Here is a 19,532-nt window from a genome sequence, read left to right on the forward strand (position 1 = left end):
CCTTGATAATAGAGTTAGCCGCTACACACGGACTAAGAGAATAACTCTCATGTAAGGAGGAGAACGATGAACCTCTCAAGTGGCTATTCAGAGCCTACCATGTATGGAGGGAATGAGGAAGTGTGCCGAGCTGTTCATCCTCCGCCCTGCAGGTTGCGGCAAAGGCTGACAACCAACGAGCGAAGAAGTGTCTCAGCACCGACAAAAGAGCCTAGGCTATCCTACGAGAGCACCCCCTTGGACTCTCATAGGGAAACTATCAAAGACTAGGATACTTAAAACGTACTAAACTCAAGTTCATGTGATTATACTATCACTATCATGTGATAGTATAATCACTATCATGTGATTATACTATCACTGAACCACCCAACGACAATGACGCAACACATGGGCCGGTCACATCTGGTTAACCTAAGAACCACCGCACTACATGAATACAGGCAGTCCCCAGTTATCGGCGGGCGTTCCGTTCCCGACAGCGTGACGATAACCGAAAATCGGCAATAACCAAAATTCAGCGATAATAGCGCTGATATCCAGTTATCAGCGCTGAAAATCCAGTTATCGTCGTCACCAGACAAGCACAGTAAAAGCGGATCGCCAGTAACCGAGGCCGCCGATAACCGGGGACTGCCTGTACCACCTTAGCTAAATGACCGTACCCTAGATAATAGACTTTGCCGTTACATGTGGATTAAGCGAATAATCTTCCGAGCCTTCGCACTAAGAGAATACCACCTCAGCTAAATGAATGCACCCTAGATAAGAGACTTCGCTGCTATAAGCGCTGAGGCGAATTGAACGTCTCTTTAAGTAAAGGAAGAAAACACTGAGATGGACTTTCAAGTAAACTGCCTCCAGAATAGAAGACACTGAACAATTCCTAGAAAGGAAGATGAAGTGGACATACTCCGAATACTGTGCAGTCGGGGAAATGCAGAGCCGAAGATGACAAGGACGAACCCTGAGAAGCATGGGAAATCACCAGCAATAAAAGAAATTTGAAATATTAAATAACATCTGGAATTTTTTTTTTTCGAGGAAGAGTGCTGAATTAAATGAAAAAAACTGTTAAACACTAAATATCATGTAAAGTCAAAATTAAATTGTATTCAAGGGCATAAGGCTCACACCACATGAGAATCGTGTAGTGTGCCCGCAACTGTGTTTGTGGAGTGAGCACTTATGAACCAGGAACCCTCTCTTTGAAAGTAACTAATCGCATTCTTTGACAGCAGACGGGAAGGATTCCACGGAGAGACAAGAAGTGTACACAGAAGCGGACGGAGTTTCTCAACCTTTGATAAATAGACTTTAATATTCGCACCGGACATAAAGACATCCCCGCGGATCGCCAGAACCAAACACTTGCAGATAAAGAACCTTAAATGAATGAGGCAGAGTTTTAGCCTCCAACTCTGTCTTCGCCACGAATTCCGGAAGAAAAGAAATACATATCATTTCCCGCCTAGGAAACCAGCCTAGAAAACTTCCCGAAGCTCACCCACCTTTCTAGCTGCAGCTCAAGCCAAAAGAAAGAAAACACCCAATCAGTTGTCTTAACGTTAGAACTTCCAACAAATCTCATGAAGGAGCCCGAGTCGGCAAGACAGGACGTTAAACTTAAAGGAACGTAATAAATCATAGATCTTACTACTAGAAATTTTCAGGAAGATGGAAAAATGTACTGCTAAGTATTGAGCGGTAGCCAGCAATAGCCAAAAACGAAAGAATCTTGACTTTCCGAGGGAATAAGAGAAAATTAGCTATTTCGGTTATGGCAGGCCTAAAGACGGAATGACCTTCCTTACGACACCGACTTCCACATGTCCAGCTGACCTGGTAAAGCTTACGGGTTGACTTTCTTAAGCTGAAAGAAGCACTGTCTAGACATAGCTTTAGAGAGTCCGGTCTGTCTAGCTGTTCGCTTGGCAGTCGCCTGCAACTAGGTTCATCATGCAAGAGTCCGGATGATAATGGTGAAAATGCGGCTGTCTAGAAGATCTTCCGCATGAGAAGGAACATCAGAACTTCCGAAGGAGCATTAGGAGTTCCGGAAAATAGAGTCACAGACGTCTTGACACTCCCGCAATTCCTGATTACCTGATGAATGATACCGAATGGCAGAAAGCATACACCTCTAAAGTTCTATAGATCTTGTTCCCCCAAAGTTCTCAGATACAACACTGCAGTTACGATGTTGCAAAGCAGACCCACTACTCTGTTGGGCACTAGGACTGAAAAACACCTGAGGGCTTCCTTTACAGCCCTGAGTTCCCTAAGATTATGACTCCTCTCATTCCCGATCCCTCCAGAGGCCCGAAGCCTGGGTTCCTCCAAGGTTGCTTCCCAACCTTGATACGAGGCATCCGAGTACAGATGAACGCCAGGAAGAGGGGGAGACGATAGACCTTCCAAATGTTAGATGCACTTCTTCTGACTATCACAAAAGATCCGACAAGCAAGAATCACTCCAGACTAAAACTACATTCTCGATAAGGAAGTCCCAGCAATTCCTGAGACATACCTGAAGAGTAAAGCATACGGAGACAACAAGACCCTGGAATTAAAAGAGAGAGAGAGAGAGAGAGAGGACATTCTCCTTAAGAGGCTTCTTCAAGTGGGTACTGTCTGTTCCCTGTTGGACAGGAACACCTCTACTTCAACATTTTGTACCCTCGACGATGCATAATTGCTGACACTGGAGACATGAGTTAGAAGCAACAAGTTCGTTATACTGGCCACATCCCCTGAACCCTGAGCAGTCATACTAGTCATAGCCTGCTGTGACGCTACTGCTGATGACGGCTACACGAAATTGACCGTGGAGGAGATATCCCCCTCCCTAAAAGACTGTTGCAGAGTGCAAAAGGCGCCCTCAACAGAGCCCTCTCCGAGTGTCTGGATAGTGAGGCGGAAGCTTTAAAAAGAAGTCCCTCCTCTTCTTGCCACAGAATGTTGTACAGTCAGACGAAATGTTAACCTGGTATGCCAGCCCCATTGAAACCGAAGTGATGAGGTGTCAGGCAGTACAGGATCGGAGGGAGTATATCCATCTTGTTTGAGAAAACCCTATCAACCCGGACCACTTCCACACACAGTAAGACAAGGCCTCCGATTGGTTGCAAAAGGTGTCCTCCAAGATACAAGCCTCCTTAGATGAAACTGAGAACAGGCAATTTGACGAAGGAACCTGAGAGAGAAGAGCCTCAACAGATACATTGAGAGGAACCCTGACACCCGCAGAAGGGTTACCCGCTACCTTGTAAAAACCCCTCCCGAATAGGAAGCAAGGTTGAATCCTGCTTACTCGACCCTATCAAAGCCACTAACCTATGTCTGCCTCCCTCAATGCCTGCCTGACATGGCCAAACCAGACCAGATTCTTCCATGATTGAGCAACTACCAGTTCCACTGCATATAGCGACTCGAACATCGCTTGATTCGGTAGTGTAGGCTCCTCCGGAGCCTTGGACTAAGGATAAAGAGTATGGATGAAGTCCACCATCTGCTTATACTAATTCTCATTAGCTGAAGGAAAACTAATATCCGGTACCGGATCCTCTTCTTCAAATGAAAAATCCTTGTCGGACTGGTCCGACCGAGCCGGAACAGGAAAAGAGACAGGCCAACCCCTAGCAAACTTCGAACTCGAAAATCCGGAACTCGCCACCTGGGTGCGTGAGACGGACACCTGACGTATCAATTGCAAACATACTGGGGGCACAAAAGTAGGTTGCGCAAACCCTGAACCACCCAACGACAATGACGCAACACCTGGGCCGGCCACATCTGGGCGAACAACGCCCACTCCTGAAAGCGAAGAGGCTGCAACCCCCAAACCACGCAAATCCAGATGTATTAATACCGCATGAGAATGGGAATCAGGAACTGAAGACTTGCTGGTTAATGAAGAAGGGGGAAACGTCCTTGATGACCTGGAATCAACCCCGAACCTACATGGACGCCTTAGACGGAGGGACAGAGAAACCTGCAGGAAAGTTGAGAAAGAAGAAGCCAAAGGACGGAAAAGGAAGAAGCTACACTCGGAGTACCCACCGACGTTGGACAGGTGGAGAACGTACCAATTGGACCAGAACTCACAGGAGTTTCGAAGGGGAAGTTACGAGGTACCAAGCCAAGGTAACAGAGGAAGGCAAATTACCAGCTATCCTAGAGAATGGAAAGGCTGAGGAAACTATCAGTGCTGATACACTGAACGCTAGCGCAGGCGAACTGCCGAATGCCGTAGCATCTGCAAGAATCGCGGAGGATACATTACGGTTAGAAACCCGTAAAGAATGAAAATAAGGAGTTGCTGACGCCTCCACAAACACCTGAGAAGCAACTAGATCGGATGACTGAGAAACTACAGGGTTCGCAAAAAGTGATAAGAAGACAGATCCGTTAAAAGTACCCCTTCCCTTAACCCCGAAGAGAGAGACGGAGCCGCTGAAACTCTAATATCACAGGGTTGAACCAAGAAAACCCTTTGCTCTGCTGAGTTAAAAGCCAAGAAAACAGGATGAGCAAACAAAGACCCCGAAGAGCCCTCCGAAGAGCGGACCAAAAAAGAAGACTGAGTAAGGGCAATGGAAGAAGGCTTAGAAGAAAATGGGGAAAAAAGGAAAATTCCGTCGTGGCCCAAGAGGCCATAGATTTCAAAGAAAGAACATAGACAGATTCTGTCCCCCGATAATCTTGATAGACATCATTAGCAAATTCAGAAAATTCTTTAAGACATGATCATGAATACTGGAGAACCCAAAACTGAAACATTGCCTAACTAGGATCTATAACCTTTAGAGGGACCCAACGAATCTGCATTATATTCAGCAACATTGAAAGCTCGATCGCCAGAATTACCACCATCACAGGACAAAAGAAATTTTAACCCCTGAAGGAAAAGGAACCTTCATAATATGGTTCGGATTCCACAATAAGCTGCAGGTCCCGTTGCTAGGTAACCAGTCGGTTCTTAGCCACATAAAATAAATCTAATCCTTCAGGCCAGCCCTAGGAGAGCTGTAATCAGCTCAGTGGTCTGGTTAAACTAAGATATACTTAACTTTTTCGAAGAAGTAGTATACTGTACAAGGAAAAACAAAACAAATTCAGAACCTGATACATCAGAAACCAAATCTGAACAACCCTCTACTGGTTCCTCGACGGACAAAGCGGGTGATCCTGGGGGTTCCATGGTCTCTTGCACTACCGGAGTTGGCTTTTGAAGAAGGCTCAACACTTCATCAAGCTGGAGTTGAAGTGGCACCAACGAAGGATCTTGAGCAACAGATGGAAATTCTCTTGAAGCATCAGATACTGGAAATCCTCCTTGCCAGATCTGAAGATACTACAAATAGGGTGGACTTCGAGAGAGGCGCCCACAGTGACTGGACGCACGGACCTTGGGTGTCCACTCGCTGTTGAAACAGACACTGACTCCTTGGAAGTGGCTGCATTCTTCACGGACACTTGGCGCCACAAGGATGGGCGCCCGGCACCTGGGCGCTCAGCGATCTGACGTTCAAACTCCGAGCGGTCATGTACGGGCTCTTCTAACTTGGAATCTGGGCACCCACGAGTTGGGAAGGCGGAAACTGTGCGCTCATGCAATGAGCGCTCAGACGAAGTGTGCTCATACGATGGGCGCTCTAGAGACGATAGCTCGGACACCGAAAGATCTTCAAATTGGAGCTTACGCACACCACTATCGTACACTTGGTGCTCAGACGCTTGGCACTGATAAGCTGGACTGGCACACACTCTTTTGGGGTCGGAACGCAGTTTCGCACCTGAATGGGAGCGAGAATCTCTCACTGGCGACTCCCAAAAACTAAAAGAAGGGAGAGGGCTACATTCTCTCTCTACAGCTCGCTTACGAGACGGGAACGAATCTGAATCCAAGGAAGCGCCCAGCCTTTTCAATGGCCTAGAAACCTTTGCAAATCGGCCACTGCATTTCTTTGATGCGGGAGAATCTGAATCACTTGAAGATATGGCATGTACATCCATTCAAACACCTTTCCAATGGTGTTCTTCCGCAGCCTGGGACTGGTGGACAACAGGCTCAGATGAGGGGACGACTGCTCATGGGCAAACCCCACCGACCTCCTTTGGACTGCCAGTTTGCTTCCTCCCAGGTGAGCAAGGGGAGTTTAGTATGGACCTTGGTCTAGGAGCATCAGCAGGACGAACAGCCACTCCCCCCACTAAAATTCACTCGACACTACACTATTAAATTTGTCCATCAGGTCCTTCACAGTTCCCAATCTAGGAAACAGTATTTACAAGTAAATTAAATTTTTTATTTACCCGTGCTTCTAAGCTGGCTATGGCACTGGGTTAAGTAGAATGAGAGCTAGGTAATGGAGTGACAGGAAAAGCTGGAGGACTGGAAATGGGAGAAAAAAAGCTGTCACAGGTGTTGAAGGGATAGGCATAACATCAATACCAACTCCTGGAGAATGACCTGTACTAGCGGAAGACTTTGCTTAGGCCCTAGCTGTAGCTTTTCTAATTCGGTCACGCTGCAATTTGTCTAAAGGTGTCTGTAAAACCTTCCATTTACCCTTATCCCAGTCCTTACATTCGTCACAATTCAATTCCAGAGAACAAACTTGTTCCCTACAAGTACTACAAATGGTATGTGAGTCACATTTTGCAGAAGTGAGTCTAGTTTTGCAGCCTTTGCTGCAATACCTAATGCTAGACAAACTAGAGTCAGACATCATGGGTCAAAATTCCAATTAGACAAGTCACAATCGAAAATATAATCCAAGATTCTAGCTAAGCTAAATAGCTGCGCTAACAAAAGCAAAGAGTACTTCACCAAACACGATCTCCAACCATTCAGCAAAAACGAACCAAGAGCTGCTGATAACTGGTGCTCAGTCATTAGCCAGCAGAAATGAATTGAGCTCTTTAGCTACGTTGTACCTATTCTTCCACGCGAATTTCGAGTTTTGAGCTGCTGCGTACAGTAGAAACTATAGCTATGTAATTATTTGGTAAGTTACTTATATAAAACTCTGGTTTAGGAGCATGAGATACTTGAAACAGATATATGTAGCAATTACTTACAGGTCATTAAAAGCGAACTGGAGAACTTATTACACCTACAAACATTAGTGAAGTGAAAAATGCTAGAACAGACTAGCATTAAAATAAAATCTAGTTAAATTTTGGTAAAAGCCATAACACTTGCTGAAGAAAACAACTTTTGCAAAATATGAGGTGGGTGGTGGATGGATGCCCGAGGGTTCATGTGATGATTCTAGTATCACAAGAGAGAGTTCTCCTTGTTTTGTGGACATTAAAGAGTCTGGGGATCATCATGGACTACTAAGTAGGCATAACATGATCAATCAGGTTATCATGAGCAAACATTCACTAGCCATATACCATCCTTATGCAGCATCTTTTACAAGACTAAAATAAGAATAAGATCTTGATATTGCCTTACATTTACCTTCTTCGTGTACCGACGCTTCACATCACAGAGTTTTAGACAGGTAAAAAGATAACTGTTTTGTAGATTAAAATCTCCTAAATCCCAGAAATTATTAAAAATTTCTAAAATTTTGGAGCCCATTCGTTCCCAGCACTTCAAAGGGCAATTGCAGGGAGGTCCTATCGTTCTCGCAGAGACCACCTGTGGAAATGAAGAAATTAATGTAGCACTGTATAGAGTTGTTTTGTGCAAGACATTACATCTTCATTTTTAGTAGGCTAAGCTTATTATGCCTGTCTCAATTTTGGTAGATTCCACTGAAACTGCATATTACATCTAAATTAGCTTTCGACTAATTAACAGGCCTTGAAGCATACACTCAGTGGGCCAAATCCAAATCACCATACACTCAATTAAGGTTACCAAACTTTTGACTTGTCTCATAATGTATCACTCTTTCTTGTAATGTAACTATTGCACACTTATTAAGAGTTGCTTTACAGTTGTCAACTTGTTAAAACCTTGCTCATTCTCAACGATGACTTCCATAAGTAAAAATAAAAATAAACTTTTATTCATCCTTTATGAAATGAAGAAGATGATCTTGAAGAAAGTACAGTATACCACTAAATTTAAGCTGGAAATAGCTGCAGAAAGCTGTCAAAATCATACCTTTTGTTTCATTTAAAATTACTAAATTTATAAAGGTAAACTGCATATTTTATTCCTGCTTTGTTAATTTACAAAAAATGCATCTCTAATTTATCAACTAATGGGAGTGAGGATGGCAGTAGTGTTCTCCTATCATTTAGCAACGACGATGTTGGTTGAACTCCGACAATTTTGAGACTGTAAACTTTACCAAAATGCAAATGGTGCACAACTGCAACGTTCATATTTTATAATACTACTATATAACAGTATGATAATACATGCAATTTAACCAGACCTAACAATTCACACACATATTTTGTATTTTGTGTATTCGTGTAGGGTGCAATCCCCTAAAGTCTGATTAAAACTTTTGAAAGGTTGCATGATACATGAGTAAACACAATAACATGAGGCAATCGAACACTGTGCTTCTGAATTATGGTAATCAGTTTTTGCATTCCATAACAATTTTGACTGGTAATCATCTAATAATTTATATACACGTATTTCTCTCTGGGGTCACCTGGGAGCTACAGTACTGGTTAAAGTGTTGGCTAGGTTTCAGTCTAATACTGGCAACCATAACCCCTAGGCCTACCCAAACCTAACCACTGGGATATCTGGTGCAGGGTGAATTTTGGAAAAATTTTCCTTTTTTAAAAAAAACATGTTATATGGAGGAACTAAAGTAAATTTTCTGTACAAAATTAATTTTTTCATACAAACAAATTACTTACAATTAGCCCATTTTTGTGACATGCAATTATTCCAGACACTTAGGCTACACCACTAAAAGAAAACAACAATCAGCTGGTGGTGCTGCACAAGTGTGAGCAGATCCCAGGTCTCCAGTAGCTGGGAGGTGGGAACTTGCATTACAAGCAATGGGTCTGTATCAAGAAATTAACTTTGTTATTAAAAATTATATCGGTTTGAAAACAAATCAATCAACTTAAATCTCAATTCGGGTGGAAAGGAACATGGTATTCCTGACCCAAGACTGGTAATTAAGTCCCATAGCTGATAGCTCATGGGGATTGATTTCAGTATTGGAAACTGCCTCTTGATGGGATACAAGGAATTGCATCCTTGAACAGAAACCCTGTTAGGCAATTGCGAAAAATCTCCTCGAACTCATGGAGTAAGCAGTTAAGGTGATCAGTGTCTTGACTAAGAGAGGTCTTTCTAGGAAGGGGATTGCGTAGCCGTTCCTCAAAACTTCCACAACCCACTGCTCCGCCCCTCTCTTGCTCCATTTCTCCCAATATTGAAAGAGCCGGGCACCTGCTGGAGTATGGAGGACACTCAATTTATTTTCTTGAGGAAGGTTTAGAGGCGGACTTCTTAATAGTCTGAGACTGGAATCGCACATTCAGTCTTCCTCTTGAGGACGATCTCTGCCTACTACCATAAAAGGGAACAGGTTGTAGAGGAGATGATGACTTAGGGTGCCTCGATGACTTTGCTAGATCATGTGCAGATGTCCTCTGTAAGGCAGAAGAAATTTCGCTGACTACTGACAGAGGGAACAAACTGTCTCTCAAAAGGGAAGAAAAAGGAAGTGCCAACCTCTGATTCAAGAGGGAGTTATGGTGTTTGTACAGCTTTAGAGGTGTACAAACACCATAACTCCCTCTTCTTTACCACTCCCATGGCGAAGAGTGAAGCCAACTCCCGTGCTCCGTCCCTTATCCCTTTACCCATACATAAAAGGACTCTGAAGATATCCAAAGAAAGTTAAGTAGGCAAGGCATTGTACTCCTGTACTTTACGTGAGAGGCCACCTACCGACCAGTCCAAAAACCTCACAATCTTGAATACTTTGAAGAGATTCTTCATCAAGTGATCTATCTCCACCGAAGAGAACATGACTTTGGCCTCAGAAAAGGCTGACCTACGGACCGAATCAATGAGGCCCGAGAAGTCTTCTTGGGAGGAGGCAGCCGTCCCCCAAGGAAGGAGCTTCTCCAGTAGCATAATATGAATATCTCCTCTTCAGAAGACAAGAAGGAGGGTAACTAAAATTGTATCTTCCTTGTTCTCTCTAATCCATGAGCCAGGTCTTGGCCTCAATAAGTGCTTTAATGGCCAAATTCGATAATACCATATTAGGTAGTCTTGAAGATTCAATAGTAACATTACTCATTTGAAAAGTGGACGCAGGAGAAGTTGGGGCAGCCAGAGGGAAAAAGGAAGGGAAAACTTTGAAGCAGAAAATTAAGCAGCGATGCATAAGCTGAAGGAGGGGAGTCAGCTTCCTCATCCTTGTCACCTTCCTCATCCATCGTAGATACTGGTGAAAAAGACGGGTCTTTAGTAGAAGGGTTCGCAGGTTTCTTCAAAATATACCTAGAATATTGTCTAAGCACTGCTGTATAGGCGCAAGCGATGGATCCACGTCTGAAGTCGCAACCACTCTTTGCAAGGGGGATGGCGCCACAAACTCCAGCCTGGAAGTCAAATACCTTGAAGAATATCCAAATGAATCTGTCCAAGCGGGCACAAATGGGCACTTAGAAACCACTAGAAGCTCAGGCGCTACTGGCCGCTCAGGAGCAACTGAAACAGCTTGCAGTTCGGGTGCAACTGGGTGCTTGTCGCTGGAAGAGAATTCAGGAGCAAGAGAACGTTCAAAAGTGACTATACTACTGGAAGTACTATGCACTTTGTTGCCAGCAAGCGCTCACTGACTACGTCGGAACGCACATTGACATAAACGACTGCTTACTCTTGGATACGGTTCTCAGCACCAATACTTGCTTTTCTCCCTCTACACACACTGGGGAGAACTTTTCTGGACTATCCCAGAAACTACAGGAAGGAACTGCCTCCTTGACTCTCTTCACCGGCACCTGAGGGGTGCAAAACACATCAACCGCAGGCCTGTTCAGCAGTCTCGATTTATCACTGCTACACCACTTGTGCCTCTGTTTGGGGATGGAAGCATCCAAACTAGAGGAAAGGTTATGTACACTATGGACGACACCTTCCCACTGACTGTCTGACGCAACCTGGGAACTGGCATCAGACGCAATTGAGGGGCCGACTACCCAGGGGAAGAGCTCACCAACCTCCTTTGGGCTTCTGGTATAGCTTCTCCCTGGTGCAGGGGAGTATGCCAGTGACCTTTGCCTAGGAGAATCGGCGGGCCGAGTAGCCAGCTCCTCCACCAACACTGCACTTTCACTTGTGCCTTTCTTATTTTCCATAAAGGAACAGACAGATGCACTTATCTGAGCCACAGTATTCACCAACATATCAAATTTACGATCAAATTTATGTTCAAGGATGGCAATGGCATTGGGTTCAGGAATAAGAGAGCTGAGTAAAGGAACAGGTGGGACAGAAACAGGACTAGTAATTTAATTAGGATAGAAACAGGACTAGTAATTTAATTAGAATAGAAACAGGACTAGTAATTTAATTAATAAGATAGTTTAACCAGACCACTGAGCTGACTATCAGCTCTCATAGGGCTGGCCCGAAGGATTAGGATGAAATACCAGGTCTAGGCCATAGGCCTGGAACTGGGACCAAATAGGTTATTCGCATGATGATGAATAAATGAAAATGAAGTTTAAGAGAAAAAACTGTATAATGAATACGCTTTTATACTGAAACACATGCATACGATAAATACATTTGCTCATTTCCCTACATGCCAAAAAAATTAAAGATTAAAAAGAGTAAAATAAAATTTCAAAAAAATTAAAAATTAAAATTCAGAATAAATTACATTTTCTTTTTTATTTCATTAAATGCCCTACAGGCCTCTGTATTTTCATTATTTACTTGGTTTTATATTTTGCCTATTAAGTTGCACTTTTTCATGAATGTTGAAATTGGGATGACTGAAAATGTATAAGATTCCGACAAAATTTCCCCCATCAATTTCTTTCCAAAGGTTGATACACGCTGTTGATTATATTTTGGGCAGTCACGCAACACATGTTTGGCTGTTATCAACACTTTGCATTCTGGGCATTCGGGAGGAGGGCCATGTGGACTGTTCATCAAGTGTCTACGTGTCAAACAAGTGTGGCCTATTCGCAGACGCGTCAGAATTACTTGTGTGAGTATCTCTGAACTGGTAAATCAACGGAAGATTTAGCTGAATCCTGACTAGCTAAACTTTTGTCATTCTTAGCTGTTGCTTTCCTCTTTCTATCTTTCTCCAACTTAGTCAAGTGAGAATTCAATGTCTTCCATTTTTTAAGGTCCCAGTCACTACATTCAGCACAAGATAACTCAACTGAAAATACCTGACCCCTGCAAGATGTACACTAAATGTGGGATTCATACTTAGCTGATGTAATCCTCGTATTGCAACCTTTGCTGCAATGACGAATACTACTCGAACTTGTGTTGGACACTGTCTGAGATACGAGTCGAACAGTCAGCAAAAGTCAAATTAAATATTAGTGACACAAAAACCTAAATATCTAAGTAGCCGAGATGTTACCAAAAGCATAATACTTCACCAAATAGTCAAAAACCATATAGTCATACCCTGAACTTACGCAAGGTTAGGTTCCAGAACTCCTAGCGCAAGGCGAATTTTCGCTAAGTTTGGCATGGTCTCTAAAAATGCTAATAAATGCTTATTTCTCAAGTTTAAACAATAAATATGACGATAATCATGCTCCTACATTATTAAGCTAACTTTTAAATGAAATTAAAGTTACGTAATTTCATTTAAATGTTAGCTTAATACATTACCCTTAAAAAAAGAAATAAATGGTTGACATAAAAATAGAGAGTTGGAAGAGAATTTCTATCTCTCTCCCCTTCCGACCAACCTATTTTTATTAGTCTTCTCAACCTCTTTTTAGTAACTTCTTTATTCTACATCTCTTTCTCTTTGTTCTTAAATGCTTTTTCCTAAACAAACAGTATTTCTTATTTTGACTAATACAACTCTTAGTTATTATGTCTCTTATGTTTTAGAACGTATTTGCCACACTAGCGCATTTACACTTCATAGACGGTATGGGTAAAATTAATCAATTTAAACTATCTACTGTACAGGTAAAGACGTACAGAGAGATAATAAGTCATAAAAATGTGTGAGCGTTAACTGAGAGAGAGAGAGAGAGAGAGAGAGAGAGAGAGAGAGAGAGAGAGAGAGAGAGAGAGAGAGAGAGAGAGAGAGAGTTAAGGGTTGTCCTAACTTGAGTGAAATTATTTATCAATGATTACGGCGGAGACTGAGAGAATAAAACACGACAGAGAGAGAGAGAGAGAGAGAGAGAGAGAGAGAGAGAGAGAGAGAGAGAGAGAGAGAGAGAGAGAGAGAGAGAGAGAGAGAGAGAGAGAGAGAGAGAGAAAGTTATTCTTACGTTAGATATCAAAAGATGGAAATTCGGTATTAAACTAACTTTTAAATGAAATTAAAATTACTGTAATTTCATTTAAAAGTTAGCGTAATACATTTCCCTCAAAAAAAGAAATAAATGATTGACGTAAGAATATAGGAGAGTGTGAAGATTATTGTACTATTTCTCTCTCCCCCATCCACCAATATATTTTTAGAAGTCTTCTCAAGCTTGTTACAGTTTGTAGACGGTGCAGGTAAAATTTGAAAATTTAAAATTATCTACTGTACAGGTAAAGATATACAGAGAAAAAGCAATACATAGGTTGCGCTGACTACGAACAAAAGAGAGAGAGAGAGAGAGAGAGAGAGAGAGAGAGAGAGAGAGAGAGAGAGAGAGAGAGAGAGAGAGAGAGAGAGAGAATTACTAAGAAACCTTTGACCTGCTAATCAGCAACACTCCCCATTCTTGTCATGTTAAGTGACATGTCTGACAGCTTTGCCTTTGAGCTTCTTCTCAAAGATGAGGGAAAGATATTTGTTTGTTTAAAATATGTATCATATGAATTTTGTAATTACAGCTACATTATTATTATTATTAATCTTATTAATATTTGAAAATCAGTACTGATTATTAGGTAAAAAATTTATTTACCATATACAACAAATAAACATACCCATGTACCATAATAATTCACTCATCTCAGTAAAAGAGAGAGAGAGAGAGAGAGAGAGAAATTATTACTTTTATTATTTAATGTTATTTAATTTACACATAAAAGCTTGAAAACTTATAAATTACATAAAAAATTAAACAAAAACTTTTGCAGGGTTTCTCAGTATTCATAAATGTTCGCGTGTTTGTGAATTCGTGCAACTCGAATCACGCGAGTTTGGAGCATTACTGTACAGTAAAGTCCGAGAATTTCAAATCCAGCTGCTGCTCACAACCGTCGTCGTAAGCCGGCAGAAACATATTGAAGCCCTCTGCTCAGTTGTTCCTCTTTTCCCCAAAAGTGGGCAGGGTCGTTTACCTACACCGAGACGTAAACAAAAGAATTGCTACCACGAATTTCATATTTTAGCTGCTGGTTAATATAAACTGTTAGCTATGTAATTACTTGGTAAGTTACTCATATAAAATTGTGGATTACCAGCACCTGTGCTTTTTGTCCAAAATGAGTTTGGGGTGATTGCACAACCTGTTACAGGTCTCAAAAAAATGAAGATATCTAGGGACTTCTTGGTGACTTCCCTTAGGTAAAACGTGGTAAAGGTGGTCTGATGTCGGCAAATGCTTGCCCTCACCTGTGGTACTGAGGAGTCGCTCTGAAATACAATGGACAGTCCCATGCCCCGACTGCATGAGCTCTCATCCAAAATGTATGATGAGTAGTAAGCTCATTTGATTACAGCACTCCTCTCCCCAACACCCATACCAGGAATATGCACAGCTATTTGTAATGAACAGGGATGTCTAAAAAAAACCATAATTTTCCCAATATCATATTGTAATGTCTTCAAGAAATCTAATAAAAACATACATATATCCCAAAACTTCTTCTTTTAATGTTTACTAGTTTAGTTGGCAACTTCTAAACACAGTTGGTTCACATGTTGGCAGTGAAATGCATTCTTCAGTGTATTGTCATCTTTACTTTTTCTTGTTTGTTGTTTACTACCAAGTGCAAATATGTTATGTTATAGGCTAATAAAAGCTTATGTTTTAAAAGCATAAATTAGTAACTTTTGCTATTTGAATCACAACCTAATGTTTTGATGAGTATTATAACCTAACCTTAATAAATACAAAAACATAAAAATAAAGAAAACTCATCATTAGCCAGCCAGACCAAATGAAGACCATTTTCCACAAATCATTCAAGCTGAAGATAACTGGTACCAGTGTGGAAGTGTAGGGACTCATCACACTATGAGAACTTCACCAACTTTGTCATAAAACCAAGACATTTTAAACTAAAAAATTAACCTACCTGCTACGTCAGGCACACAAAAGCATCTGGAAAGCAATAGAATGTACTGTTCTTCCATATAAATCTACATATCACATGATATACTAGATATAACTTTAAAGGTTTATATTACCTTTAATTACAATTTATAAGAACTATTTGTAAATAGCTCTATAAAAAATAGTTTAACCAGATCAGTAGGTCAAGCCTACAGTCCTCCTTTAACTGGCCAAAAAGGTTTATTCTAGGAAAAAAAAAAATGGGCAAAAACTGAAAGAGAATCAATCTGAAGAAATTAGACAACCAGGGGATGTGAGAGCAAAGGAAACAAATAAAAACTGAATGACACGAAGCATAACAACTAAAATCCAAAAGGAATATGATGAAGACCTCCAGCATTGCATGTGCCACATAAAGCATACAGTAAGCAGCTGACAGTTGTACAAGCTTAAAAGAACTACCTGTAAAATTATGGCCACTGATGAAGAACAAAAGACTACAATAGTGCTCAATCTTTCATGCATGATGACTCTAGAAGATATTGTAAGCTAACAGCACATGACAGCCACAGATTCTTAATGAAATTTGCAAGTTAATATAATCTGTATATATGGAGGAAAACACCACTACATACCACATTTTTCTTAAGACATTAACAACATTCTTAGTCATGGGACAAAACTTACAGTAGTATGTACAACATTACTTAGTAACGTACCTTCCCTAAACGGTTCACATATTCTCGTCCAGAATTCCGATTTAATTTGATACGTTGTCGTTTTTGTTTGATGACATTGATGGCCTCTTCACTTTCTCTTTTAATGAGGTTCATTGAAGTGTCAATCTGAAATACAAGAGACATTTTAAAAAAACGTAGGCAATCACATACCTATTGATAAACTTAGAAAACTATGAGACCACATCAAGTTGAAAATAGCAAGAGTTCATGGTTGCTCTTAGACCTTAATCGGATCAGTCTTCCTAGACTATTTTTTGGCTAGTAAAAGCCCATTACAGTCCAACCTCTTTAATCAGGCACTCAATGGTCCAGCACTTTTTTTTAATCAGCCACTTTTAGTTCGTTGAGTGACTACGTGGGTGGCACCACACCTTACAACCTTCCACAGCAGCTGAGTGTTTTGGTGATAAGATTTTGCTCAATTGTTATACAGTATATTACATGTTCACAATCCCACTTTGGATTTTATGGGATTTTGGAACTGAAGCTTGCTCCATAAATACACAAGCACAGTTTATATCCAACAAAAATATTCTGTGACACTAAAAAATATGTAGCATCAAAAAGAACTGTAATTTGCATACATACCCATCTATCATCCGATCTTGTGTATCATGCAATTTTTAAAATTTTGTCCAAAACACGAATTTAGCATACACTGTACAGTATATTGTTTATAGTGCGAGATGCATTTTTGGTAGATTCCAAGAGGCTGTGCTTCATGTGTGAGATTTTTTTTGGTGGCTTGTACTAGGCTAGGCTTTCTGCCTGTCTCAGTTTTGGTAGGTACCACTGATAATGCATATTTAAGTTAGCTTTTAACTAATTAATACACCTAGAAGCAAAAGTTCATTAGGTTAAATGGAAATCATACATTCAACCAGGCTTACCAAACTTGTGGCCTGTCTAAGAGTTCATTACTATTTCTTATAATTACCAACCATTCGTGGTGGTAGTATGAAAAATGGGTTTGTGTGACTGAAATTTTTGTTTTTATTATATTTATTTTTTGTGTGGTTGTTAGTGTATGATTGATTATTCATATTATCTTTTTCTTTTTTTTTTTTTTTTACTTGCAGTTTGCTTTGTGTGTCAGGGTAGAGTGACTTGCTCCCCTTCAACCCAACATGTAAGCGGCTTGAGAAGTTAGGATACTTCCTTAGCAGACGCTATTTGGGAGTAGTTATCTACTGACAGGAACTGTGGCGAAAAAGTCTCTGTTGGAGTTGTTGTTGGCATACCTTGTGGCTGTAGCATCTGATGAGATAATAAGGTGCAGAAGTTTATGCAGTAGATTTACTTCTGAGGATTAGGGAGCCTGAGGCTGGTAGGCATAATAATCAGCGTATATTGCGTAAAAGAACTTCCTAGGACAGATGAAAGTTAGACAGACATAAACTACTTTGTTCTAAGATAATTGCTGTTGATTTGATCATGAACAATCTACTGTAATTTGCGCTCTATTTGCAGTGGTCGTGTACTTTTTTTTCATGAAGCCATGCATTTATGAAATTTTGCAATGTTTAAATGAATTATTGAGTTTTTTTTTGTTTTGAACCCAGTGTGTTTTTGTTGGAGTAGTGAAATGAAGAGTGATTTTATGGAAAAGGACGAATTGTTGTAGAAGTGTGTCTCATTATTTTTGCACCAGACTACCAATTTAATGTCTTCTATATATACCTGTACATTGATTAGTTAATACTGTATGCAGCTGGAGTATTTTTGCTGATTTTTTTACTGTACAGCAGTCTTAAGATTGAATACAGGATAAGTTTTGATGAACTATAGTTACTGTAATAAGATTAGGTAAGTTTCCATTCTGTAGATTAAGATTTATTAGATTAAGGTTCTTTTGACAGTTGTGGGAGGATTGTAGATTAAGACTGAAGTTACGAAAAGTTTTGATTAAGGATAATAAATTAGGGTAAGGTGATGTTTGAAGGTAATAAATTTAGTTGTGGAAAGTCAGAGTTTCATTTAATAACCTTCAATTCTGTTCCCATCATACTGCAACAATTGAGTACCAAACGAAAATCCACTACAACTTATTGGCATAAACAACAGAAAGTACTGACATATATAACAGAATATAAAAACCACTGTTTGACGATGTTAATTGCTGAAGCTAACACATTTATTAGGAGTTGCATTACAGTTGGTGACTTGTTAAAAATTTGCGGATTTTCAATGGTGACTTCTATAAATAAAAATAAAATAAATTTTTAATCATCCTTCATGCAATGGAGAAGAAAGTGTTAAGAAAATATTATACCACTTAATTTAAGGCTGTAGCTGTGGCTAAAGAAATGAATAATGTGCAGGCCACAAAACATTTTGGAAGAGGCAAAAGCAACATCTGAAAGTAGTAAAATTACATTTTTACTTAATTTAATTTACTGAGTTTACAAATAATGTAAGCTGCATCTTATTACCCAGCTTTGATAATTTTTTAAAAAACCTATCTTGAAATATATTTCATTTAGCAACTGATTGCAGTGATGAAGTCAGTAAAACACAATCAGCTAATGATTTTAAGAATGCAAACATTACCAGAACGCAAATGCCGAAACACAAATGGCACCTGACTGCTTTGTTCATAAATTATAATATGATATTATGACAATAATACAGTAAAAAAAATTGTATACAGTAGGTACAACAAGTTAGATTAAAATTACCATTATTCTCATATAACTATTATCTGACTTTTGTGAATGGATATTTGTTTGTGTAACAACCTAACTAGAGCCCATAATTCCCTCTCTCTCTTTCTCAGATGTGCAGGGGTTTCTTTTCAGGGTGATTCCTGCCACCTGGCATTTTCTGTGGTCCAGCAGTGGCCTGGTCCCAAGGGTGCTGGATTAAAGAGGTAAGACTGTAATAATACGCAACATTCATTTCCTACATCCCTTGTTTTTTGTTTACTCCATTATTTCAAGTGTTTCTTGTTCTGGAGACTCTTTGTGTGTCCAACTGAAACTATTGTAATATAAAATTAATCAAATTATCAATATCACCACAGTACTACTACTTGTACTAATATGGTTACTACTAGTACAACTTTAAAAGAACAGCAGTTTCGAAACAAAACTTTACAATAAAAAATACTACCCATGTTACTAGTTGAATTAATAAAAAAAAAGCTATTTGCAGAAAATAGAAGAAATAATGGGAACTCCATAAACAACATAACTTTATTCATAAAAATATAACATATCAAACTGTACCATTCACTTTTTTGTTGATGTGGGATTAAGATAAAAGACTGGGTTTGTGTATCTGGGGAAACTGCAAGTTACTTTACAAATGGTTATTTATTTATACAAAATAAAAACCATGCTCATTTGTACATGAGACTTACTTTGGTGGAAGGCTGTCAATCCTTCGCCCCCCTTA

General features: G+C 40.1%; 1 protein-coding gene across 3 annotated transcripts in view; it reads right to left on the minus strand.

The window, feature by feature from the left end:
* Positions 1-19,532, minus strand: part of LOC136831257 (uncharacterized) — a 53,679-nt gene that overhangs the window by 18,336 nt on the left and 15,811 nt on the right. The window contains exons 4-5 of one of the 3 annotated variants that reach the window (XM_067091333.1): positions 16,116-16,241; positions 7,475-7,657 (exon numbers count right to left, since the gene is read on the minus strand). In XM_067091333.1, coding sequence (XP_066947434.1) covers positions 7,475-7,657; positions 16,116-16,241 — 309 coding nt within the window. Of the gene's footprint in view, positions 1-7,468; positions 7,658-16,115; positions 16,242-19,532 lie in introns of all 3 variants that reach the window. The other 2 variants (XM_067091331.1, XM_067091334.1) reach the window with 2 other exon arrangements.

This window comes from Macrobrachium rosenbergii, chromosome 48, assembly GCF_040412425.1.
Source record: "Macrobrachium rosenbergii isolate ZJJX-2024 chromosome 48, ASM4041242v1, whole genome shotgun sequence".
Lineage (NCBI taxonomy): Eukaryota > Metazoa > Arthropoda > Malacostraca > Decapoda > Palaemonidae > Macrobrachium > Macrobrachium rosenbergii.